Below are 26,672 nucleotides of genomic sequence, written 5' to 3' on the forward strand. Positions count from 1 at the left end.
AAGACAGATATGGCAAGAAAGGAAAGGATTAAGCTGCATCCCCTCCCCTGCTATCCCTGCAGTGCAGTCTCCAAGGAAGTTGCCCTTATACTGCTAGAGTCCAACTGGAAGCAGCAGCAACCCATTTCTGCTACAGTTAAGGTTTGGGAAGCTCTCTCAGGTGCAGCAACACAGGCAGAAGCTAAAGTAACATCCTGCCATTACTGCAAAGCCTCTTCCTGTGGGCTCAGTATATACAACAAGTTGAGGGGCCAAGCAACACTCCATGTCTCCTTTGTCAACCTGTTGTGTTTCTAGCCTGCCAATGTTTTCACTAGCCTACACCTGTTATAAAAGTGGACTAGCAAAGGAGGAATTGAGTCTTCTACCAGCCCTTCTTATAACTAACGTAAGAAGAGCTCCACTGGATCATGGCAAAGACCAATCTAGTCCAGTATCCTGTCGTCACAGCACCAATCAGATGCCTCTAGGAAGTCCAAAAGCAGGATCTGAGCGCAACACCACTCTCCCTGCCTGAGATTATCAATACTGATATTCACAGGCATGCTGCCTTCTACAATGGAGGCAGAACACAGCCATCATGGCTAGCAGCCACTGAAAGCTAAAATTTGTCTAATTTCCTTTTAAGTTGTCCAAATTGGCGGCCATTATTATTTTCTGCGGGAGAGAATTTTATAGCTTAACTGTGTGCGGTGTGAAGAAGTACCGTCTTTTGTCTGTCCTGAATCTTCTAACATTTCGCTTCATTGGATGAATCCTGGTTCTAGTATTTTGAGAGATAGAGAAAAGCTACCTGCTTTCTCTACATCATGCATAATGTTATACACCTATATCATGTCCCCATACCATGTACATGTGGACCACAGCTCAGTGGTGGAGCATCTGTCTTGCATGCAGAAGGTCCCAGGCTCAGTGCCTGGCATCTCCAGGTAGGGTTGGGAGAGACTCCTGCCTGAAACCTTGAAGAGCCTCTGCCAGTCAGTGTAAACAATACTAAGCAAGATGGACCGATGGTCTGATTTAGTATAAGGCAGCTTCCTATGTCCTACTTGTCTTTATTTATTTTTGTATTTAAAAGCCCCAAGCGCTGTGTAACCTTTCCTCACTGGGGAGTTGTTCCAGCTCCTTGATCAAATTGGCTTCCAAACTGTTTAGTGAACAGAACTGTATGCTGTTTTCAAAGTGTGACTGCACAGATTTATGAATTATGGTATTGGCTGTTTTATTTTCAATCCTTTTCTTAGTGCACCGTTTATATGGCTTGCCCACACCTGGGTCATTTTTTTTAAGCTATCCACCACAACACCAAGAAAAAACAAGCACAAATGTTTGCAAGTTAATAACCACACCCAGTTTTCTCCTTGGTGTCTTCCTTGTCACAGAAGATAAATTTGAAGACATCCACAAAACCAGTCCAAAATAATGCAGTGCATTTTTCCTCATGCTTTCATTAAAATAAATATGGCCAAGGAATGTGCTTACATTTTAAGAGGTTATCCGCTACACCATAACTGATGCCTTAAAAATAAGACCATGAGTGATGGAATCTGCCTAGTCTCTGCAGCAAAGTTTATTTGGGAATAAATGCTCAAATTTACTCTTGAGTAGTCTCATTGACCTCTGTGGGACTCACCTGTTCCATTTAAATTCTAAGGGTAGTATTTAATGTGGTGCTAAATAAGTAGCTCCATCAGCACAAGTGCTTGTGCAACAGAACTCCCCCATGTGCCCCTTAAATCTGTTCTAAGGGTTCCCACAACCCTCCAGAGCAGATTTGGGGAGGGTGCAGAGCACGCACAGAGGGAAGGAGAGGGAGGAGTCCCACTGTGTTAGTAGTAACCCTTGTGCTGATGCCCAAAGAATTATCGCTAACTACATTTTACTAAAAGTAGACCCATTGAAATTAATGGAGCAAAGTTAGCCATGGCTATTAATTTCTATGGGTCTATTCTCAGTAGGATTACCATTGGATACAACCTAAGAGTCATTTGGAAACTTCTGTATTTGCATACAACTGGTAGATGGAAGCCAAAGGGGGTTGCATTATCTCTTGCACTATTTCTCAACACTGCATACAGATAAAACCAGATTTTTAAATTACTGCACTATACAAGGAAATACCATGTACTGCTGACTACTCTTGACCCTAATTAATACGACAATGCAGGCAATAACCAGGCCAGTAAAATATATTACCAGAATGTTCGGGAAGTGGGAAGGAGTGGCCAGGGTGTGCTAGAGGGCAGCACCAACTGGGAACAGGAAGTGACAGGAGACAATAATGTTCTCGTAAAGCATTTCAACAGGGAATGTTCTGTCTGCTAGTTTTCCATCTATGTTCCTTGCAAAGATCATAGATTATTCAAGAAGGGTGAGGGGGATGGAGTAAAATATTTTAAGTAAATAACAGCTGAAGATTTTATTGTTGCACTTGAATTTAAGCCCTTTCAGAGTTCTGATGCAATATTTGAATCATATTCAACAAGCCATCCAAAATGCACCAGTGAACATTTATTTTCACATTAAGAGGAGGGCATTTGCCCCATAGAGCATGCTTGATAAGAGAAGGTAGGCTGGTACGTCAGACATGGCACAGAGGATATGTGATGAGGGCTTCCATGTATTCGCTTTTACTTCAATGTGGGAAAGTGGCAATGGGTGGGAGGCTGTTACATCCATTCCTTCCATGCTGTTTCCCCAATCTACATTCCACCCCCTAACTGCTATTAATTCCAGGTGGACAGGTACAAGATGTAGATTAAATCAGCAGCCCCACATGGCTGCTGTGAAGTTTGTTTTGAGAGGCAATAAATCTACCATGCGAGATCTGGATTAAGATCTCCCACATCATATAAAGTTTAGCCAAATGGACTAGCGATTGCAGACCCTAAACCCAGACCACTGAAGGATATTTGTTGGCTCCTTAATAAATATTTACAAAAATTCCAAGCAGCATTATAAAAAAAGAACAACCAGTCAATAGTTTATTAATCCAAATTCCCGTTGAAAGAAGAAGGGCTTTGTGACACAGCAGAAGGCCATTAAGATGGAGACAACATGGGCCTCGCTCACAGAGTATTTCACAGTTTTGGCGAGAAGGCCCTTCCCTGCATCTCAGTCGAACAAATTCAGATTGAAAACCATAGCCATACGCTTCATGGCCCAGTGGCAGAAAATCTGCTTTCCATGCAGAAGGTCCCAGGTTCAATCTCTGGCATCTCCAGGTAGGGTTAGGAGGAAACCCTGCCCAAAACCCTGGAGAGCTATTGCCAGTCAGTGTACTGAGCTAGATGGGCCAATGGTCTGATTCAGTATATGGCAACTTCCTATGCTTCCTAAGCCAAAAAGGTGTTCTGGTGGGCTGGTTCTTGCCATCCCCTTCCCAAAAGTGATCGATAAAACTAATTGCTGTCCAGGGCTGTAAGGTTTATAGTAGCAGAATCAACATTCCATTAGTCATGGATTAGACTATATTTTCCCCTCCCTGCAGAGAGTGAAGGAGAACAAATACAGCTTCTTCGATGACAAACAATTGGTTACCTATTCTGTTTTATTATATAATTTTGATTGAAGCATTTTTTAAAAATAATTTTATGGAGACCACTTTGCAAGATCCTCCTGAAAAATTGTATAAATAAATACTTCTGAATTTTCATTTGGAAAACCATTTTGAGCAGGCAGTCAATGTGGTTTGCCAGCCTACTTGTTTCTCCAAATTAAGGCTGCATACACACTAACCCATTCGTAGCACAAAAATGTGACTTTTCTCAGTCCTCAGTTCATGTTCATCCTCAATATGCTGCTTTCAATCTAGGCTGAGTCCACATCCTGCCATCCACAAGGGTGGCTGTGGTTATTGCTACACTTTTGAAAACCCTTCTGTTATCCACACCATCCCTCTGTAGGATGCACACCTTAACGTGGTGAGGGGGTTGAGAGTGTTGAAGAAGCTGAGAGCAATGCCTTCAAGAGTCTAGACCAAGAGGTTAGACTCCTAGCAGGGGCACCCACGGCAGAATGGTCAAAGCTGAGACACCAGACTAAGATGCATCCAAACTCAGAGGAAGGCAATGGTAAACCACCTCTGAATACCTCTTACAACGAAAACCCTATGAACAAAGTATCCAAAATGCAACACGAGATAGTGCTGGAAGATGAGACCCCCAGGTCAGAAGGCACTCACCGAGCTACTGGGCAAGAACAAAGGACAAGTATGAATAGCGCTGTGACTAAGCACGCAGCTGGGTCAAAGCCAAAAGGAAGCCCAGAGGCTGATGCGCACAGATACGAAAGGAGAGTCCGGAGTTATACGACACACACAACAGGAACATGGAATGAGAAAAGCATGAACCAGGGAAAGTTAGAAATTGTCAAGCAAGAAATGGAACACATCAACATTACAAAAATGCTTGGTGTGAGTGAATTAAAATGGACGGGAATGGGACATTTACAATCAGGCAACTACAAAATATTTTATGCAGGAAATGAGAAATTAAGAAGAAAAGGGGTTACTTTAATAGTGAGAAGTGATGCAGCAAAAGCAATTAGGAGCTTTAAAGCAAGGTCTGAGCAAGTGATATCAATGAGATTAAATGGGAAACCTATTAACATAACCATCATCCAAGTCTACACTCCAACGGCAAAAACAGAAGAGGAGGAACTGGAGGGATTTTACGCATAAGTACAGGAAGAAATTGATCACACACCAAAACAAGATTTGCTGATAATCATGGGGGACTAGAATGCAAAAGTAGGGAACAGAGAAGAACTACGAATTGTGGAGAAATTGGGCCTAGGAGACAGAAATGAAGCAGGAGAAAGACTTATTGAATTCTGTGAAGCCAATAATTGGTTTCTTGCGAACTATTTTTTGAGCATCCAAAAAGACGACTGTACATGTGGACATCACCAGATGGTCAATATAGGAATCAAATTGATTATATAATTGGTAACAGAAGATGGAGAGGTTCCATACTTTCGGAGGAAACAAGACCAGGAGCAGACTGCGGTACAGATCATGAACTGGTCGTATCGAAAATCAGAGTAAAGCTAAAGAAGAACAACAAAGCAATCATAATGCCACAATACAATTTAAATAACATCCCAGAAGAATATAAAGGGCAAATAAGGAACAGATTTGAGGCTTTAAACTTAGTTGACAGAGTACCAGAAAAACTATGGAGCGAAGCAAGAGACATTATCAGGGAAGAATGCAAAAAGACAATACCTTTAGTTAAAAAGAGAGAAAGACCTCAACAGATGACGGAAGAAACTCTTAAAATGGTTAAAAAGAGAAGGAAAGCAAAAGATGATAGAAACACGGTCAGAACCCTAAATGCAACAATACAGCGAGTAGTACATAGGGACAAACAGAACTATTACAATAGTTACTGTATAGAAATAGAAGAGAACAAAAAAAAGGCAAGAACAAGAACCCTATTCCAAAAGATTAGAAAAATGAAAGGGAAATTTAAACCACAAGTAGGGATGTTGAATAATCAACAGGGGAACACACTGACTGACCGAGATGAAATAAAAGGAAGATGGAAGCAATACACTGAAGGACTCTATAAAAGAGATGCAAGGATGACATATTCATTCACGGAGGATCCATAGGATGAAGAACCAGAAATTTTAGAATGTGAGGTAAAAGCTGCTCTTAAAATATTTGGAAGAAACAAATTACCAGGAATAGGTGGCATACCAATAGAGTTGCTACAAGCTACTGAGACTGAATCTGTCCAAAGTTTGACTAAAATCGGTCAAGAAATATGGAAAACTAAACAATGGCCCACAGACTGGAAGCGTTCAATAAACATCCCAATTCCAAAGAAAGGCGATCCCAGAGAATGCAGTAATTATCGAACTATTGCCTTAATATCCCATGCAAGTAAAGTAATGCTCAAGATTCTACAACATATTCTTACCATATATGGAGCGAGAAATGCCAGATGTCCAAGCTGGATTTAGAAAGGGAAGAGGCACCAGAGATCACATTGCAAACATACGTTGGATAATGGAACGGACCAAGGAATTTCAGAAGAAAATCACCCTATACTTTACAGGTTACAGCAAAGCCTTTGACTGTGTAGATCATGAAAAACTGTGGAATGCTTTAAAAGAAATGGGGGTGCCACAGCATCTGATTATCCTGATGCGCGACCTATACTCTGGACAAAAGGCTACGGTAAAGACAGAATATGGAGAAACCGATTGGTTCCCCATCGGAAAGGGTGTGAGGCAGGGGTGTATTTTATCACCCTACTTGTTTAATCTGTACGCAGAACATATCATACGGCAAGTGGGATTGGACCAAGATGAAGGAGGTGTGGAAATTGGAGGGAAAAATATCAATAATTGAAGATATGCAGACGATACCATACTACTAGCAGAAACCAGTAATGATTTGAAAAGAATGCTGATGAAAGTTAAAGAGGAAAGCACAAAAGCAGGACTACAGCTGAACATCAAAAAGACTAAAGTAATGACAACAGATTTATGTAACTTTAAAGTTGGCAATGAGGACATTGAACTTGTCAAGGATTATCAATACCTTGGCACAGTCATTAACCAAAATGGAGACAATAATCAAGAAATCAGAAGAAGGCTAGGACTGGGGAGGGCAGCTATGAGAGAACTAGAAAAGGTCCTCAAATGCAAAGATGTATCACTGAACACTAAAGTCAGGATCATTCAGACCATGGTATTCCCAATTTCTATGTGTGGATGTGAAAGTTGGACAGTGAAAAAAGCAGGTAAAAGAAAAATCAACTCGTTTGAAATGTGGTGTTGGAGGAGAGCTTTGCGCATACCATGGACTACAAAAAAGACCAATAACTGAGTGTCAGAACAAATTAAACCAGAACTGTCACTAGAAGCTAAAATGATGAAACTCAGGCTATCCTACCTTGGACACATCATGAGAAGTCATGATTCAATAGAAAAGACAATAATGCTGGGGAAAACAGAAGGGAGTAGAAAAAGAGGAAGGCCAAACAAGAGATGGATTGATTCCATAAAGGAAGCCACAGACCTGAACTTACAAGATCTGAACAGGGTGGTTCATGACAGATTCTCTTGGAGGTCGCTGATTCATAGGGTCACCATAAGTTGTAATCGACTTGAAGGCACACAACAACAACAACACTGCTGCAAATAAACCTAAGCTAGAATTTCCACTAACAAAAAGGAAAGGACTTGCACCTCAAAGGTGCCATCGATTTCAATCCTCTGCCTATCGTAGCAACCAGTGGAGGTACCGAGGGCGGTGTGACAGCATCCAGTTTGCTGTAGATAAAAGGATATTTATAGCCGGACTGGGGTTGTATGGGTCAAGTTGTGGAAAAGCTGAATACAGCGTCAAAATCGAACTAAAGCGGCTAGGAGCTGTTCTCGCCCAGAACCTGACAAAGTTTACCTCTGATGGATCTAGTAACACTTTCTCAGTATGGTTTGAGCATCCTGTGCAAGTTGAGCAAGACACCTTTTACAATGTAAGCGCCATTCTGGATGGCAATGAACTGAGTTATTTTGGACAAGAGGGAATGACAGAAATACAATGTGGGAAAGTGACCTTCCAGTTCCAGTGCTCCTCAGACAGCACCAACGGCACAGGAGTACAAGGAGGACAAATACCTGAACTCATTTTCTATGCATGATGCACTTCGCTTAGATTGTATTCCAGGACTGCTCTGCACATTAAGGGATACTTTGGTTTGACTGCAAAGATTCCAGAGCAGCTTGGAATGTTATACTACTTACCCATCTACTTATCTTACCATCTGGCTATCAAACTAAGTGAAGGAATGCTCTTGAATTTAATCTTATTTTATTTATTCATAAGCTATTTGACTTAATTATTGAACTGCAACATGCAGGAGGGAGAAAATGTTTTTAAAAATTGCACATGGTGTGCATTTATTTTGTATATAGATAACTAACTTGCAGACTGCAGCTGACTCAAACAGAATGTTCTAAAGTAGAGCAGTTTTGAGGATCTGTTATATAAAAATTTTTACTTGTCCTAGATATCTGTGTTTTGCTGATTACTGAACCTCGATCACTTGCTTTCACATGAATGTTTGCATAAACTGTGAGACTTTTATAAGGATCAACCCAAGGCTGCACTTCCACATTCAGCATGCTTCTAACATTTGCAGTGATATGTATACTTTTAGAGGAGTAACACACTCCACTGGGCGTACACCATTGCTTATACATCAGACGTGATAAACACATCTCTATAGGAGTTGGTACCACTAGTAGTATGACACCAACAGAAGGCATTACTAGTTGAGTATATATTTCTTTACCAGTAATTGTGAGAATGCATCTTTGGTCATGGAAACAAGCCCCAAAGACAACACCAGAGTTACAAAATTTGCTTTGATTTCTCAAGGTTGCTTGTGAACCACTGCCATTTCAAAGTGGGGAACATCAAAGCCAGAAAAACATTGACTGACTTCTGTCTAAAATAAAACAGTACTTTCAAAAGATACTTCAACCTGTTTATGATTTCAAACCAAGCAGATTGTTCAAACGCACAACCCTATTTACATCTCACAGGCAGTCGCAACCAGGTAGGATACGAATTGAGCTTCCTACAGGTAAAGGATCAGGAGGACTCCATGCACAAGGGTGCTGTGATGCTGTTCTCTGAGCAGCACTCTCTACTTCAAGAGGCCCAACTGCCAAAGGGAAATCTGCTAGATGCAACAAGTCAATGTCTAATTGCAAGGCTTTCCCTCTACAGGTGATGACATTAAATGTTTAATAAGATAATTTGTACCATTTCTACTGAATTTTAATCAACAGCTGAGCCTTTAATTTACTCAAATTTAATAAATAAAATTGAAAGAGAAAGCCTTATCTTGCTTGTAACGTGATAATAGACTGCTGTAAGATTGTCTATTCTAAGGTTACCTCTGTGCTTTTAATTGACAGCTTTCATCTCCCAGCTCCTGGATTTAATATTGAAATGCCTTTTAAAAACAGGTTAAATTGCATTATGTAAATATTTTAGCTTTGAGAAGCTGCCATGAAATCATGGCACAAGATACCCACGTACCGAAAGCCAACTGTTATTAAAAAAATACCTATAGCTGGAGCATTTATGCAGAGCTCTCTGGCCAACAGAAGAAAAGTTTTCCCCAAGACGTAGACATTCACCTGTACAATGAGAGGGGAAAAAATAGCAGAAGTTAAATATGCCCTTGTATAGATATAAAACAGTATCCTGAAAATGATCAGTCTTGCATTTAAACAAGCATCCAAGTGTATGAAAAAAACCCACTTCTAGTACTGCATTATTATTTATCAGTCTTAAAGGCCAGAAATATCCACACTGGTTTGTATCCAGTGCTGGCTTTGCACTAGCAGAAAACACTTCCACTCATGTGAAGTAAGGCACCCAATTTTCACCAAGTCCCTCTGCCCACTGCAGTCACCTGGACCTGCCAAAAAGATGCATCTGAGGGTTGCCCAGTTTCAGGATATGGCACAGAGAGACTAGTTACAAGGAATAGTATGAGATATCTGGCCTACAGAGCTGCAGTGGGTGGGTGGAACATTGCTGAAAACAGGTTACTGTGCTTTGCATAACCATAGGCACTTCCTACTCGTCTAAAGCTACTGACAGATACAACCCACTGAAAGGAATGAGACACTTTACTGCTTGCCATGTATTATTTATTTATTTATTTAATTTCATTTATATACCACCCTAAGCCAATATGGCCTTTGATAGACTTCCAATTTGTTCTTAAGCACTTTGGCAACTGTCAGATATTGTTAGCCTGAATCACAACCTTCATTTATTCATATACAAACATCAATTACGCTACAAAGCCATAACTGTTTCATCATTCATCTCCCAGCACTGCAAATCAATCCCCCCAAAAGCAATTACAAAGTTAGCCTGTGTTAGAAGGACATGCGGCACCACTACAATTGCACAAGCTCCATTCGGCAAGGTTGTCAAACAAATAATTGTGTCTTGGCTCTCCTACTTCAGCGTATCAAGTTCATGAATATTGTCTCTCTGAAGGATATGGAAAAAGCCAGTGGGTAAACAGGAAGAGATGTCACAAAACGTACAGTACAGGTCAGCACATGAAGAAGCACCAAGTAAAAGTGGATGCTGGTCAAGGTGTAGCATAAAGCTCTCGGTGGTCTTAAAAGGGGCCAGCATTTTCAAGTAAGCTTCCTTACAACACCTATGATTGTGAGGGGAGGAAAAACACATTTCACCTATAGCAATCTTCCTCATCTCACAGTTATTCATAGTTCATGCAAATTTTTACCAGAGCTTGGAAAAGTTACTTTTTTGAACTACAACTCCCATCAGCCCAATCCAGTGGCCATGCTGGCTGGGGCTGATGGGAGTTGTAGTTTAAAAAAGTAACTTTTCCAAGCTCTGATTTTTACTATGCAATAAATTCTGTAGATGTCTTATCAAGAAAATGGCTTCTTACAGGTTTTTAGAAAATTACTTTTTTTTTTAGACTGAAGAGTATTCTCCAAGTTGTATTACCCTCTTAATTGGCTGACCTTCAGCTCTAACCCTTCTATGTAGAAAGTTGGCCAGTCATATCTTTGAGCCAAACACCATAGCTTTTTCCTGTTTATTACATCTAAATTAGTATCTTTCCATTTACATATGCGCAGGGAGGGCAATGCACAGATCAACCAATCGACATTTCTGTCTAATGGTCCTCTGCCCTTTCCCATTCTTTACATGAAAGCAGGAAAAACATCCATGGGTTGCCACAAACGAAATCCAGCAGAGCAAGAGCAAGAAGCCTCTTGTAACCAATGCCAAACATATTGCAGGGAGGGAGAAAAAACAAGGTAAGTGGGGTCAGGGCACAAAGCTCAAATTGTTACCTGTGGCTAGGGGCACCAATATCTGGAAGCCCCCCTCCCAGAAAAAAAAGCCAGTAAAAGCACAATATTCAAGAAGTTGCACTTTAGATACCACATTGCAACATATTCTTCATAAGAACATAAGAAGAGCCTGCTGGATCAGGCCAGTGGCCCATCTAGTCCAGCATCCTGTCCTCACAGTGGCCAACCAGGTGCCTGGGGGAAGCCCGCAAGCAGGACCCGAGTGCAACAACACTCTCCCCTCCTGAGGCTTCCGGCAACTGGTTTTCAGAAGCATGCTGCCTTTGACTAGGGTGGCACAGCACAGCCATCATGGCTAGTAGCCATTGATAGCCCTGTCCTCCATGAATTTGTCTAATCTTCTTTTAAAGCCGTCCAAGCTGGTGGCCATTACTGCATCTTGTGGGAGCAAATTCCATAGTTTAACTATGCGCTGAGTAAAGAAGTACTTCCTTTTGTCTGTCCTGAATCTTCCAACATTCAGCTTCTTTGAATGTCCACGAGTTCTAGTATTATGAGAGAGGGAGAAGAACTTTTCTCTATCCACTTTCTCAAGGCCATGCATAATTTTATACACTTCTATCATGTCTCCTCTGAGCCGCCTTTTCTCTAAACTAAAAAGCCCCAAATGCTGCAACCTTTCCTCGTAAGGGAGTCGCTCCATCCCCTTGATCATTCTGGTTGCCCTCTTCTGAACCTTTTCCAACTCTAGAATATCCTTTTTGAGATGAGGCGACCAGAACTGTACACAGTATTCCAAATGCGGCCGCACCATAGATTTATACAATGGCATTATGATATCGGCTGTTTTATTTTCAATACCTTTCCTAATTATCGCTAGCATGGAATTTGCCTTTTTCACAGCTGCCGCACACTGGGTCGACATTTTCATCGTGCTGTCCACTACAACCCCGAGGTCTCTCTCCTGGTCGGTCACCGCCAGTTCAGACCCCATGAGCATATATGTGAAATTCAGATTTTTTGCTCCAATATGCATAATTTTACACTTGTTTATATTGAATTGCATTTGCCATTTTTCCGCCCATTCACTCAGTTTGGAGAGGTCTTTTTGGAGCTCTTCGCAATCCCTTTTTGTTTTAACAACCCTGAACAATTTAGTGTCATCAGCAAACTTGGCCACTTCACTGCTCACTCCTAATTCTAGGTCATTAATGAACAAGTTGAAAAGTACAGGTCCCAATACCGATCCTTGAGGGACTCCACTTTCTACAGCCCTCCATTGGGAGAACTGTCCGTTGATTCCTACTCTCTGCTTTCTGCTTCTTAACCAATTTCTTATCCACAAGAGGACCTCTCCTCTTATTCCATGACTGCTAAGCTTCCTCAGAAGCCTTTGGTGAGGTACCTTGTCAAACGCTTTTTGAAAGTCTAAGTACACTATGTCCACTGGATCACCTCGATCTATATGCTTGTTGACACTCTCAAAGAATTCTAATAGGTTACTGAGACAGGACTTTCCCTTGCAGAAGCCATGCTGGCTCTGCTTCAGCAAGGCTTGTTCTTCTATGTGCTTAGTTAATCTAGCTTTAATCATACTTTCTACCAGTTTTCCAGGGACAGAAGTTAAGCTAACTGGCCTGTAATTTCCGGGATCCCCTCTGGATCCCTTTTTGAAGATTGGCGTTACATTTGCCACTTTCCAGTCCTCAGGCACGGAGGAGGACCCAAGGGACAAGTTACATATTTTAGTTAGCAGATCAGCAATTTCACATTTGAGTTCCTTGAGAACTCTCGGGTGGATGCCATCCGGGCCCGGTGATTTGTCAGTTTTTATATTGTCCATTAAGCTTAGAACTTCCTCTCTCGTTACCACTATTTGTCTCAGTTCCTCAGAATCCCTTCCTGCAAATGTTAGTTCAGGTTCAGGGATCTGCCCTATATCTTCCACTGTGAAGACAGATGCAAAGAATTCATTTAGCTTCTCTGCAATCTCCTTATCGTTCTTTAGGACACCTTTGACTCCCTTATCATCCAAGGGTCCAATTGTCTCCCTAGATGGTCTCCTGCTTTGAATGTATTTATAGAATTTTTTGTCGTTGGTTTTTATGTTCTTAGCAATGTGCTCCTCAAATTCTTTTTTAGCATCCCTTATTGTCTTCTTGCATTTCTTTTGCCAGAGTTTGTGTTCTTTTTTATTTTCTTCATTCGGACAAGACTTCCATTTTTTGAAGGAAGACTTTTTGCCTCTAAGAGCTTCCTTGACTTTGCTCGTTAACCATGCTGGCATCTTCTTGGCCCTGGCGGTACCTTTTCTGATCTGCGGTATGCACTCCAGTTGAGCTTCTAATAGAGTGTTTTTAAACAACTTCCAAGCATTTTCGAGTGATGTGACCCTCTGGACTTTGTTTTTCAGCTTTCTTTTTACCAATCCCCTCATTTTTGTGAAGTTTCCTCTTTTGAAGTCAAATGTGACCGTGATGGATTTTCTTGGCAATTGGCCAGTTACATGTATGTTTAATTTAATAGCACTGTGGTCACTGCTCCCAATCGGTTCAACAACACTTACATCTCGCACCAGGTCCCGGTCCCCACTGAGGATTAAGTCCAGGGTTGCCGTCCCTCTGGTCGGTTCCATGACCAACTGGTCTAGGGAATAGTCATTTAGAATATCTAGAAACTTTGCTTCTTTGTCATGGCTGGAACACATATGCAGCCAGTCTATGTCCGGGTAGTTGAAGTCACCCATTACTACCACATTTCCTAGTTTGGATGCTTCCTCAATTTCATATCTCATCTCGAGGTCTCCCTGAGCATTTTGATCAGGGGGACGATAGATCGTTCCCAGTATTAAGTCCCTCCTGGGGCATGGTATCACCACCCACAACAATTCTGTGGAGGAGTCTGCCTCTTTTGGGGTTTCGAGCTTGCTGGATTCAATGACTTCTTTCACGTATAGAGCGACTCCGCCACCAATACTTTCATCTTTCTCCCCTCCCCCATCCTTTAAATAAGTGTGGTAATATCACAGAATTGCATCTTGAACAGTGTTTGGAATGAACTAGTTCAAAAATCTCTGAACTACACCTGAAAGTAGTTCCCTTAATTGCCAAGTGAATGAAAAGTGAACTCAGTTCATTCTGGGATATAACTTTGAATTATTTCTAATTCATCTCCATGTTCATTCCTTCTATCCACCACAGCATGAGACCAGGTGTCAGTTTTTTCCTTTTAAATGAAAGTAAGTCAGTCAGACATCTATAAAAAAAGTTAGAGAGCAAAACATGGAGGTCATGTTCTAAGGCTTATTAGACAGATATGGGAGCTCTTCTATTGATAAGCACAGTTAGTCACTTTATTGCTGTTGCAAAGCAATCAGAAGGAAGGAATGTGAAGTATTTCCTGTATCTTCCCTGTGAAGAGATTCACTCTCTTGCAACAGAAACAACTTGCAGTGAGAAGTATAGAAATAAAACAAAAGATGCCTTGTGCGTTTTACAGCTGTGTGGCTGGCACAAATTAATCCTGCTCCTGGGAGGAAGGGTGGGATATAAATTTAATAAATAAATAAAATAGTGTAAGCCTTCTGTAGAATGGAAATACAATTATGGGGAAGCTTCACCTCTTGACATTCTGTCTGTCAGATATCTTATTACTTGTGCATGGCTCCTACTTTTGTGCCCTATACTTAAGCACAGCAGTTCGTAACATTCTGAATGCTGAGGGGGGAAATGCCAAGGATGAACCTTCAACTTGAATTGGTTTATTTTCCAAAAGAACTGGAACAACTTCCTTTTTGAACAGCATGAACTTGAACTAGTTCCTTTTTAAAATTAACTTTCCAAGTACTGATCTTAAACATGCACACCATCCAGGGGTAGTGAACCTTTGGCACTCCAGATTTTGCTTAACTACAATGCCCATCATCCCCAGCAAGCTTGGCCCATGGGCAGGGATGATAGGAGTTATGGTTCAGCAACATCTGGAGCGCCAAAGGTTCACCACATCTGAACCATCTTTCATTCTGATATCTCAATCTTCAAGAGAGAGATGACATTACAATATATTTTTCATTTTCCTCACCCATCCCACCAAATTGAAAATACATGCCCAGTCCAGCTGATGTTCTGACTAGTGTCCTGAAAGTACACATCAAATGTCATTCCAGCATCTCAGATGTGCAAGAGAAATATAAACTCAATCACAGGATTTCACCAACACATGGTCTGCACTAACCATTTAAAACCAAACCATGAACTGAGGTTCTCAGCCTAGGGCAAACCATAGTTTAGAGATGCTTGTCTGCTTTTGTATTCCATCTGTTTAGCAGCTCCTGTTTCTATAATGCAGGGACTTCCTGGAGGCAGAGTAAAGGCCATAACTATGATTTGTCAATTCAGACATGCCAAACCATACTTCATGCAAACCATGCTGTGCATATCCAATTCAAATTATGATTTCAGAACCTCGTTTGTGATCAGCAAGCCAACTCTGTCTATTCAAGTATCTCACCAAACCATAGTCAAGATTTCCTTTACCAGATCTGGGTGTAAATTTTCACTGAATGCAGCCATCATGCTACAAACTAAAATTCTAAATAGCCAAATTGTTGTTGTGTAAATTTGTATATTTGTTAAGCAGAGAAAAACAGTGGTCTGAAATGCGTGTGTGCCAATGTGTGCGTTTATCTAAGCAGGCTTTTACCCTGCATTAGGATCACTCAGACTTAAGACTCAGTAAAATAGGAAAAGCTACTTTATTTATAGAAATACATAGTAGATAGAAAAGCATACCTACTTCTAACTAACTAAGTTGGAGGCGCAACACCCAGGCTTTGGAGTTACCCTCATGGCTAGGAGAGAGAGAGCAGAGACGAAGGTCTCCTCTCTCCAGGACAGTCAGAGAAGAGAAGAAAGGGTGGAAGGAGGAGGGGCAGATAAGCTTCCCTTAAGACGTATCAGTCTAGCGACGGAAGGAAGTCAGCCACAGCATCACAGGTAAAGGTAGTCAAGCCTATCCATCTGGAGGACCCTAACTCTATCTCCCTTCTGGAACATAAACAAAATAACAAAACAGGAGTTGCTCTTGCCCCACTTCCAACACAAATCAAACCTTACTTTTTCTAATGACTGTGTGGAGTAGCTTCTATTCTTAGGTCTACAAAAGTTTCCAAAGATAAGATATCTGATGCTGCCCTTGCATTAGCAACAATTTCTGTTCACATGGCAGGACTTCACCTTCCTTTCTTCCCACTGCAGCCTCTCCTGCTTCTCTCAAAATATATTCCAGACATCTGCGGTGAAGATTTCTGCTTCAGCAATTACTGGATTTCCGTCTACCTAGTTTTATCTAAGGCTGGAGACAGAGGACAATACAGGTGTGGAGAACCTTTGGCCTTCCAGATGTTGCTAGACTACAACTCCCAATATCCTTTGCCATTGGCTATGCTTATTGGGGCTGATGGGAGTTGTAGTTCACCAACATCTGAAAGGCCAAAGATTCCCCACACCTGCAATAGAGAGTTGAAGGTTGTTTAACAGAGCCATTATTGCTATGGTACACCTCTCTCTTTTTATTTATTTACTGATTTATATCCTGCCCTTCCTCCTAGAAAGAGCCCAGGGCAGCTTTTTTGATTCACTACGGCCAAAAATCAACAAGAGCAGATAGTAAAATGACTGTATACCAGTCCAGTATTGTCTACTCTGACTGGCAGCAGCTTTCCCGGGTCTTAGGCAGACACAGGTCTTTCTTATCACCTGCTACGTGATCCTTTTAACTGGAGATGCCAGGGACTGAACCTGGGACTTTCTGCATACAAAGTAGATGCTTCACCACTAAGCAATGGTCCCTCCATACATACACACCAAAGACAATATCTTACCAACTCTGACTCCGAAAAAAAAATCTGTCTCCATTCCTAACTTATCCCACTTTTCCCATTTGCACTCACAAGCAAGGCAGACAGCTTAGCTCTACACAAAACACTTGATATCAAGGGCTCGAGGGAATCTCTGATCTAAACTCTTAAGTACAATTTCTTTTTTTTTTATTCTTTTTTTTACAATAATTTTTATTCAAATTTTCATAAAACATAGAAAACAAAATCATAAAACATTCAAAGACAAAAAACAAAACAAAACAAAAATGATTAAACAAAAAAAAATAAAATGTTGACTTCCCATTTGTCACATATCAAATCAGTTATAGGTCTACAATATATAACAATCCTGTCTCTTAAATCATATTATAAAATCACTTTCCTCCAGTAGTTATCTTAATTAATCATCAAATCTCATAAACATTACTTTATTCTTTCCACAAAAAGTCAAAGAGAGGTTTCAATTCTTTAAGAAATATATCTATCAATTTTTCTCCAAATAAACATGTCAATTAATCCATCTCGTTAATAATTATAATAATCTTATTGTCATAACCATAGTCCAAATAAACATTTCGATTAATCCATCTCATCAGAATCTGTTAGGTCCAATAATTTCAATAGCCATTATTCCATTATCCCTATTAATTCCATCTTCCATCTTCAATAGTCCTGTTAAGTCCAGTAATTTCAGTGTCCAATCTTCCATTATCAGTATTCCATAATAATCTTGCTGTTGTAGCCATAGTCATATAATAAGAGTCTGATGGGAATTTCCTCTATCCCAAATATTTTCTTGCCATCCATTCTGAATAAGTTGCTGAAATACTGTTGTAAAGTCATATCTGTGTTCTTCTTTTTTACAAAATGCACTGGCTCATCTCTTAAGAGTTTTTCCATTGTCACATGGCTGCAGTTAATTCCATAGATTTTCTCTATATCAAGCTCCATCACATCATTCCAGTCCAGAAGATTATCCAAGCCATTGATAACTTTATCTCTAATATCTTCATTAATTTCTTCAGAGATAACATTAAATTCCAAACAGTAGATTTTATTTCTAAAATCCATAAACTCCAGATCTTTTTCCAATTCCACATTTGTTCCAATCTCCAGGGCTTGTATCTTCCCTTTATTTTTTCTTTTCTCATCTCTGATCTCATTCTCCTCTCTCACAGGATCCCCTATTTCTTTAAGCTCCTGCGTCATTTTGCTCAGTTCAATTTTCAGCTCCTTACTACCCTGTCGCAGGGTTTGTTTCGTTATCTCAATCTCATCCATTATTTTCTGAAACATAATTACTTCCAGATTCTCAGCCACTTTCTTGATTGCCATTTTTAAAACCACGAAAACAAAGCAAAACAAAAATAAAGAAGAACCACTTCTTATTTCAGCAACAATTGGGTTAATATTCCAGGCTTGATGACATCACAGTATAAGCAACCTGCCTTATCTCTCTATGTTCAAGAATGCAAAACAAATTTAGTTCCCAGCATCAAAACAGTTAGTGGCATCGTGAAGAAGCAGATTCGTCAAAATAAAATAGACCAAAAAGAGAACAGTCCCAGACAATATAATATTCCTCGGAATAGAAATCAGGAATAGAAATCCCTCTTCTGTTTATTATCTTTAGAATGCACTTCCAGGACAGCTTTTTGCGACAGAAACAGAGATAAGCTGTTAATTTCGTGAATAACAGAGAAGAGCTATATCTCACCCAGAAGTTGTCCAAAGCCGATCAATCTGACAAATCTCCTTTTGCTGCAACAATTTAAACCAAGTAAAAAAAATAATAGAAAGAAGGGTGCTTGCCTGTTAGTCCGTTCTCTCTTTAAAGAAAAGATAAACGTATCGCTTAAGCAGATAGAGCTTGTTAGGAAGTCCGTCCGGCATTGTTGGCTGGACCTTATCTCATAAATTAATGAAATCCAGTCCTCCCAACAAAAACAGGCTTTGAGGTTGATCACTACGTTTCTCCCTGCCCGGGAGAAATTTCATCAGTCAAAAAAAAAAAAAATGTTCTGACTGATTTATATCTGAATAAGCTTCTTTTGAGGCGGGAGCCCGTCCCAAAAGCAGGCACAAGCGAAGTCACCCTTCCCGGAAGTGACTCTTAAGTACAATTTCTCAGCGTTTGGTTTTATCACTGATCGAGATAGGAAGTCTGCATGCATTGCACACTGTTCCATTGCTCCACTGGGTTTTCCCATATACCTCATGCATGTTTAATGCCAGGACAAAAAGTCAGCAGTAAGAAATTGGTTTAGACTCCCTTGATAAGCAAGTGTTACTGATGCTTCAGCTGGAGAACACACACATGCTCACACTTCATTTTGGAATTATGAAGTATTTATAAGCTTGAACTGGAGTTTTATCTCCAGTTTTGCTGCATTGTATCCATTTATTGTGCTCTGCCCTGAGCCTTTTTGGGGGTGCCATTTGCATGTATTCAAAATTCTTGCTTCTCACATGTTTTTTTATCATCTTAAAAAGTGCATGGGCATCTTCCACTTTTGGGTTGCCTCAAGCTGCCTTTTTGAAGATAATTCTTTCCTACAGGTCCTCACGCTATCTTTGCAGCACCTGAAAGCTGGTGTAGCATAACTGGTAAGAGTTGCCTTCGCCACAGTCTCCCTTAGACAAGCCAATATGCTCTTAGCCCCAGCTCTCCAGCTGAAATGTTGGTAACCAAGCCAAAATCTGTGATCACCAGAACCCTGCCCTTCCCTCATCTGCAACCTCATACTGCATCTCCATGCAAGATCGGGGCAATCCCCCTCCCTATGCTCCATGTTTGGAGCTGGGGGAAGGATGTGCCCGTGCAACTGCAGGGATCATCTTTCCCATAGCTCTGCTGAACTTCTTAAGCTTATCACAAACGTGGGGACAAACCCCACCGACTCTCCCACTCCAAACGGAAGAGGAAGGCTGTCCTCATTATCCTCACCAGAGCAAAACAGAACACTCACTGAGGTGGGCATAGCAAGCAGAACTGTGGAGCCCTGTTTGAGGTTAACACAGACTTGCCTTACAGGGCTACCCTAAGAATTACTAAAACATTTTTTTTAAATATTCAGAAAGAGCCACAGAAACTGTAAATATTTTAAATAGCCTTTCCCAGCTTCTGTGCAACCTACAAATGGAAAGCCATATTTTTGCCAAACAAATTTGATTCCCAAAAGATGTGACGCCAATCGCAATAGCACTTAGTCTACCAAAGATTGCAGGTAAGTAGGAGGACAGGAATTCATGTGCTTCATCGTCATCAAGGTCAAGAAGAGCAATTCCAGTCAGAGATATCTAAGGCACTCAAGCTACTGGATACCATATCAAGTTAACAGCTGTTCAAAACATACTGTAAAAATAAGTCCCACAGTTTCACTCTGGAGATTACAAAATAAATACTTCAGAGGGGAAATAATTATTAGATCGTGACATCCAGCCAAGAGAGATCAAGACAGTTTCCTAAGCAGGAATTTCAACATCTATTGAAACTATGTTCTTTAACTGTTAGTTCAGTCTTTTGAATTACTTCTTTAACCATACTACATATTATCTACATATTATGCCGCCCTGGATTTATATCCAGAAGAGAATCCAGCTGAGATATATATGCTAGGGAAAGGGGTATAGGGAGACAAGCAAGGGCCAGACATGGGGACAGATCAGTTCTCCTCACCAGCAAATCTCTTTTGTCATAAAGCTGCCTAAAGGTGGGTCAGAATATTTGTCCATCTATTACAGCATAATGTACTCTAGTTGTTAGGTTCTTGTAAGACTGGCCAGTCAACACAGTGCTTTAGGAACACAAGAAGCTGGCTAATACCAAGTCAGACCATTGGTCCATCTAGCTCAGTATTGTCTACACTAGAGGCGGGGAAACAGACCTGGCCAGTAGGCCACATCCTCATCGCAATGACATCAGACGACGTATTTGTGCCCATACATGGAGTTAAGCAAGCCCCAACAATCAGCAACAATGCTGATTGTCAGCGCCCCAACAATGATTGTCAGCACTTACAACACTCTGGCAAAAGCCCTTTAGTTCAGCCACATCTTTATCTGCCCCACATCTGGTATCATATATGATACCAGGTGTAGGGCAGGTGGGTGTGACTTGGCCAAAATGGCCTCACAGTCCAAATGGGGAAGCCAGACAGGCCTAATTAGATTCTCCACCCCTGGGTCCATGCTGACTGGCAGTGACACTCCAGGGTTTCAGGCAGGAGTCTCTCTCTCAGCCCTACCTGGAGATTCTGGGAACTAAACCTGGAACCTAAAGCAGATGCTCTATTCCTGTGCTATGGCCGTTCCCCATATTCTGACTGAGGATGGACTCTCCAGAATCTCAGGCCAGGATCTTATCACCTATTTATTTATTTTATTTATTTAAAATATTTATACCCCGCCCTATTTCCAAAGAACTCAGGGCGGCTTACAGATAAAAACCACAATCAGTTAAACAAGTAATATACAATTTAAAACAGTTAAAAATGGATTAAATCAACAATAAGTTAAAAAATATGACTATATTATTTAAAAGCCCGTCTAAATAAAATAGTCTTCACCTGGGCACGAAAGGATGAAAGTGAGGCAGCCAGTCGAATCTCGCTAGGGAGGGAATTCCACAGTCTAGGGGCAGCCACTGAAAAGGCCCTATTCTGTGTTTTTACAAAGCAAACTTGTGAGAAAGATGGAATAGTGAGTAGGGCCTCACCAGATGATCTCAAAGCTCGGACAGGGTCATAGAGGGAGACACGATCTAACAGATAGCCTGGACCTAAGCCATATAGGGCTTTATAGGTTAAAACCAGCACTTTGAATTGTGCTCGGAAACAGATTGGAAGCCAATGGAGCTGGTACAACGGCGGGGTTGTATGTTCTCTAAGCCCAGCTCCAGTTAACATCCTGCCTGCGGCTCTTTGAACCAGTTTAAGTTTCCGAGCAGTCTTCAAGGGCAGCCCTACGTAGAGCGCATTACAGTAGTCCAAACGGGATGTAACTAAGGCATGTGTCACCATAGTCAAGTCTGACAGGTCAAGGAACGGGCGCAGTTGGCGTACCAATCTTAGTTGAGCAAAGGCACTCCCTGCCACAGCAGAGACCTGTGCCTCCAGGTTCAAGGCCGAGTCCAGGAGAACTCCCAAACTGTGAACCTGTGATTTCAGGGGGAGTGTAACCCCGTCCAGCACAAGTTGGATCCCTATTCCCTGATCCGCCCTTTGACTGACAAGGAGCACCTCTGTCTTGTCAGGATTTAATTTCAGCTTGTTCGCTCCCATCCAATCCATCACTGATACCAGGCAACGGTTCAGAACCTTGACGGCTTCCTTGGTTTCGTTAGATGGAAAGGAGAAGTAGAGTTGGGTGTCATCCACATATTGGTGACATCGAACCCCAAAACTCCGGATAACCTCTCCCAGCGGCTTCATATATATATTAAATAACAGGGGGGACAGAACAGAACCCTGAGGGACGCCATAGGTCAATGGCCAAGGGGTCAAACCGACATCCCCCATGATCACCCTCTGGGTACGTCCCTCTAGGAAGGACCGGAGCCACCGTAAAACCATGCCTCCAAGTCCCATCCCAGCTAGGCAACCCAAAAGGATACCATGGTCGATGGTATCAAAAGCAGCTGAGAGGTCCAGCAAGATTAACAGGGACACACTCCCCCTGTCCATTTCCCTGCGTAGGTCATCCACCAAGGCGACCAAAGCCGTCTCAGTCCCATAGCCGGGCCTGAAACCAGATTGAAAGGGATCTAGATAATCCGTGTCATCCAAATTTTTTTTCTTTTTCGTATAAGTAATCCACAAGTACACCCCACAAGTTTGCAGCCTCAGTGCCCTACTCTAGGGAAAAAGGCGCCATTCATGTGTCCTGTGATTTGTTTTATTCCAGGAGTGACGCACCCCTAGTTTAGGAGCCTGAGTTCAAATTTTTCTGCCTCCCTCCAATGATTTTGGAGATGGCAGCAAAATAATAATAAAGTAGACTGTGTTGGGGTGGAGTCTAGCACCCAGATGGGGATGCAAATCACACCTTACCTAGCCATCAGATTGATTATTGGATGAGCTGAACAGAAGCAACAACCCTCCTCTTCAGCTGATCTGTATCTGTATGTATGTCTTCTTGTATTTGTGCTGTGAGTGTACATACATGCATGCACATACAAGAGTGTGGGTGGCCACACCTACCAGTGGAATGTGGCCCTCAGAGGGCTAGCAAAGGGCAAATGTGGTCCTCATTCCATAAAAGATTTAGACCCCACTCTTTAGCCAGGAAGGCTACCAGAGCAGCTTACAAAGAATCAGTAGAAAGACATGAGGTACTCCTGATTCCATCATCACATCTGGACATAAAACTCACTTATCTGACCAGAGAAGGAAATTCTTCCTGACTTCAACGTGGTTATGACCATTCAGTTTGTGAATAAAATCTACCCAGCGAGTTGTACATTAACTGTAATTTTCTCTGACTACAGAAATCTCAAAAGCCTGGCAAATCAACATGTTAAGAATTTAAGAAACTACTTCACAGACAGGAGTGTAGACTTCCCAATTTCCCCGTGAGGGCTGGGCCTGGGCCAAGTCTATGAAAAGGTGGGTGGTGCCAGTGGTTATAGTGATATCTCAGTAGTTTCCCATTGTGTCCTTTATTTGAAATTTGCCTTTAGGATGCTCACTTTAATATCTGCAAATGTACATACATGTACATAGGACAAATTGGTCCATCTCTACACAAGAGAATAAATGGACACAAATTTGACATTAAGAAAGATCATAGAATCATAGAGTTGGAAGGGGGCCTATAAGGCCATCAAGTCCAACCCCCTAGTTCAATGCAGGAATCCAACCCAACAGGTGGCTGTCTAGGTGCCTACTGAATGCATCCAGTGTTGCAGAGATCACCACATCCCTAGGTAATTAGTTCCATTGGTATCAGATAACACACAAAAGTCTGTTGGGGAACATTTTAATTTTCTTTAATTTAATTTAAATTAAATTTAATTTAATTTCAGAAGTCTTGTTTCTCCTTCATTCAGAAAGGTGACTTAACAATAAGAAATTGACTAAATTATAGAAACATGGGTTTCTTTATTTGGAAAAGGCATGGTTGTACTCTCTGAGCCAGTGCAGACTGCAAAACAGTTGCTGTGCACTATCTCAGCTTCTGAGCAATGTACAGAGTTCAGGGTATTGGCAATCTTTTCTCTTCAGACTCTTAACTAAGTATCCTTTAAATGAGTGCAAGCATATTATAGGGCAATTCCTAACAACTGTGAAGTGCATCATGACACCCCCTCATAGCCATGCTCCCCAGTAAAATCCAGAGCCATGCCACCGGGATTTTATATATCTTGCTTTTCCAACACACTGCTTACAAACTTCACCTTAAAAACAGAGACATTCAAAACTAACTATGAATAAAATCTCATAATGAAATTTAGGGACATGACTGCAATCCTGTGCACAGTAAACTGGGAATAAGCACCATCGAACTCAGTATAGGTTCAACTTGTAAAACACATTTGGCTTTAACATGTAATTTGTAACGGATGTCACAGTATACTCTGTCTGTTACCAAATCATATGGGAGACACTCATAGGTTCTTTTCCCAGTATCCTGGTCTTGTCGTCCTGGCTTTCCCTTCACATTATGAGCTCTAATTTTGGAAGACTCTCCCTTCTCCTTAGCCAAGTTTCTCGGACCTGCACTCAGGTCTCCACTGCAGGATGTTGTAGGTGTACTTTCACCAGCGGAATCATCAACCTCAGAATAGGTTTTCTAATAACAAATCCATCCATGGTGAATTGGTGAGAATGGTGGACTGAACACAATTAAAAAATATCAGGATTCTACAGGGGGGAGAACCACTGTTGCAACCACTCTAGGCCCCAGTATATCACTGACCAAAAAAACTACCAGTTTAAGAGCAGGGTTAAAGCTATCTCATATTTGCTTAAGCTGGCTAGCTGAGCAAGCTCACGTTAGCTGACAAAAACCCTCTCTCATACCCACTCTGTTAGGCAGTTTGACATTGTTTCTTTTTGTCTAAATTGCATATAAAAATAGGAGAGGGCAGCTGTGTTAGTCTGAAGTATCGGGGGGAAACAATGAATTTGTGGCATTTAAAGACTAGCTGTATTTATTTTTTTAAAGGCATAAGCTTTCTACTTCCTCAGCGTCTACTTCCTCATCAGATGCATAAGTGAAGAATCAGGATGGATGGATGGATATACAGTATTGCACACAACCCAAACTCAGAGCAGTGTGAGACTTGCAGGGGTTCATGCACTTACCCAGAGTTTGGTTTCCTTGGAATGAAGGTCAGCAGAGACTGTGGTGTCTTTATGATATACCATTTATTTACACATACAGTAGAACCTCGCTATAACGCAGCTTGCTGAACTGCAGATTTCTATATACTGCTGGAATGATGATGTCCCTCGAGTAAAATACTGTTTACAGAATGTGCTTTTCTTAGCCGAATCCTTACACATGTTAATGGGGCACTTGACAGAAACCCTATCAAGCGGGTGTGTCCTTTACCCCCCCAAGCCCTGCATTACAGCAGGGTTCTACGGTATATACTACCTGAGCATAAGACTGGAGCGCAGTGGCGTCACTAGGGTTGGTGTCACCCGGTGCGATAACTCATGGTGTCACCCAGGGCCGGCTCCAGGCACGCAGGGGCCTTTGGGCATCAGCTTGCCCTGGCCCCCCGGTGGGTGGGTGGGTGGGTGTGCATGCGCATATGCACGCACGCCCCCCTGCCCTCCACGCGGCCCCCCTACCTCTCTACAGTAGTCTTTACCATTGCCCTTAATTAAGATGGCGGCTGCAGTTTCCCTAAAGGGAATGAAGCCTCTGCTGCCATCTTTGTTGATGGCACACGTGCGTGCTACACACGCACATCTCTGCCATCAACTAAGATGGCAGCAGCGGCTTCAGTACCTTAGGGAAACTGCGGCCGCCATCTTAATTAAGGGCAATGGTAAAGACTACTGTAGACAGGTGGGGGGCCGTGCAGGGGTGCGGGGGGTGCACAGATCACGGAAGGGGAGCGGAGGGCCCCTCAGGGGCTCCTGTAGCTCTGGGGCCCTCGGGCCAGTGCCCTGGCTGTTCTTTAAAACCGGCCTTGTTGGTGGGCACTGCCAGCAAAAGGAGAGCTAGAGACGGCTCTGGGTGTCACCTCCCTCTTGGTGTCACCCAGGTGCGGTCTGCACCCCCCGCACCTGCGTAGTGATGCCCCTGTTGGAGTCACTCACAGCATTAACACTCCAACATTAGGTTTCTAGGAGAGTCCCCAAAGCCATAGCAAGGGATTCAGGATGGAGAACAAGCCTCTCTCTGTCTTTCCAGCTCCAAATGAGACCAACCCTAACACAGAGAGACCACTTCCTTCCCCAGCAGGGGACGGGGAGGGCTACCCTCATTCCTGTAGCAATACATCTTTTCTTAACCTTGTGTTAATGCAGCACTTGACGGACCTGACTGGACACATTACCTTATGAAAGGAACCGGTTTGACTAGTCCAGCAGGTTTATCTGCTAACTCCATCTTCCATACAGATTCAAAATCAGAGGCTGGAAAGGGGGTCCAAAGACATCATCCAGACCAACCCCACAATCCTATAACAACAGCCAGCTTCCTGGCCATTCAATTACAAATCTTAAAGTAATCAAGCTCAGGAACACAAGAGTTTAACTTCAAAACAATATCAAGACAGTACATGACTCCACTTAGACTAAAAAAGTAACAAAAATGATTGCTTATTTCTTTGTTTATTGTAAAATCTGTTATTATTTCAAACTCAATTAAGATATACTATGTATGGGAATTAGGTTCTGGCCTACGAAAGCTTATGCCATAATAAAAACTCATTAATGTCCCACAGATTATTTTTGTTATCTTTCATGATGACACCCCAACTGTGACAAAA

General features: G+C 41.8%; 2 protein-coding genes across 6 annotated transcripts in view; one reads left to right on the forward strand and one right to left on the reverse strand.

Moving 5' to 3' along the window:
* BRF1 (BRF1 RNA polymerase III transcription initiation factor subunit) overlaps positions 1-26,672 on the reverse strand; it is a 298,365-nt gene that overhangs the window by 177,159 nt on the left and 94,534 nt on the right. For all 5 annotated transcript variants that reach the window (XR_009760784.1, XM_061612349.1, XM_061612347.1 and 2 more), the window contains one exon: positions 9,096-9,168. Coding sequence is in view for 4 of the 5 variants with exons in the window: in XM_061612349.1 (XP_061468333.1) it covers positions 9,096-9,168 (73 nt within the window). In the remaining variant the exon portion in view is untranslated. The remainder of the gene's footprint in view (positions 1-9,095; positions 9,169-26,672) is intronic.
* Positions 10-7,658, forward strand: BTBD6 (BTB domain containing 6). The gene is made up of 2 exons (XM_061607497.1): positions 10-141; positions 7,128-7,658. Exons 1-2 carry the CDS (start codon positions 10-12, stop codon positions 7,656-7,658), a joined length of 663 nt encoding a protein of 220 aa, XP_061463481.1.

Source organism: Rhineura floridana, chromosome 2 (assembly GCF_030035675.1).
Source record: "Rhineura floridana isolate rRhiFlo1 chromosome 2, rRhiFlo1.hap2, whole genome shotgun sequence".
In the NCBI taxonomy this organism is placed as follows: domain Eukaryota; kingdom Metazoa; phylum Chordata; class Lepidosauria; order Squamata; family Rhineuridae; genus Rhineura; species Rhineura floridana.

Bases quoted from the DNA above. Each gene is read 5' to 3' on its own strand.
- BTBD6 (XM_061607497.1), top strand. From the start codon at position 10: ATGGCAAGAAAGGAAAGGATTAAGCTGCATCCCCTCCCCTGCTATCCC. The intron at 142-7,127 runs GTTTGGGAAGCT...ATCGACTTGAAG, and splicing joins CCATTTCTGCTACAGTTAAG to GCACACAACAACAACAACAC.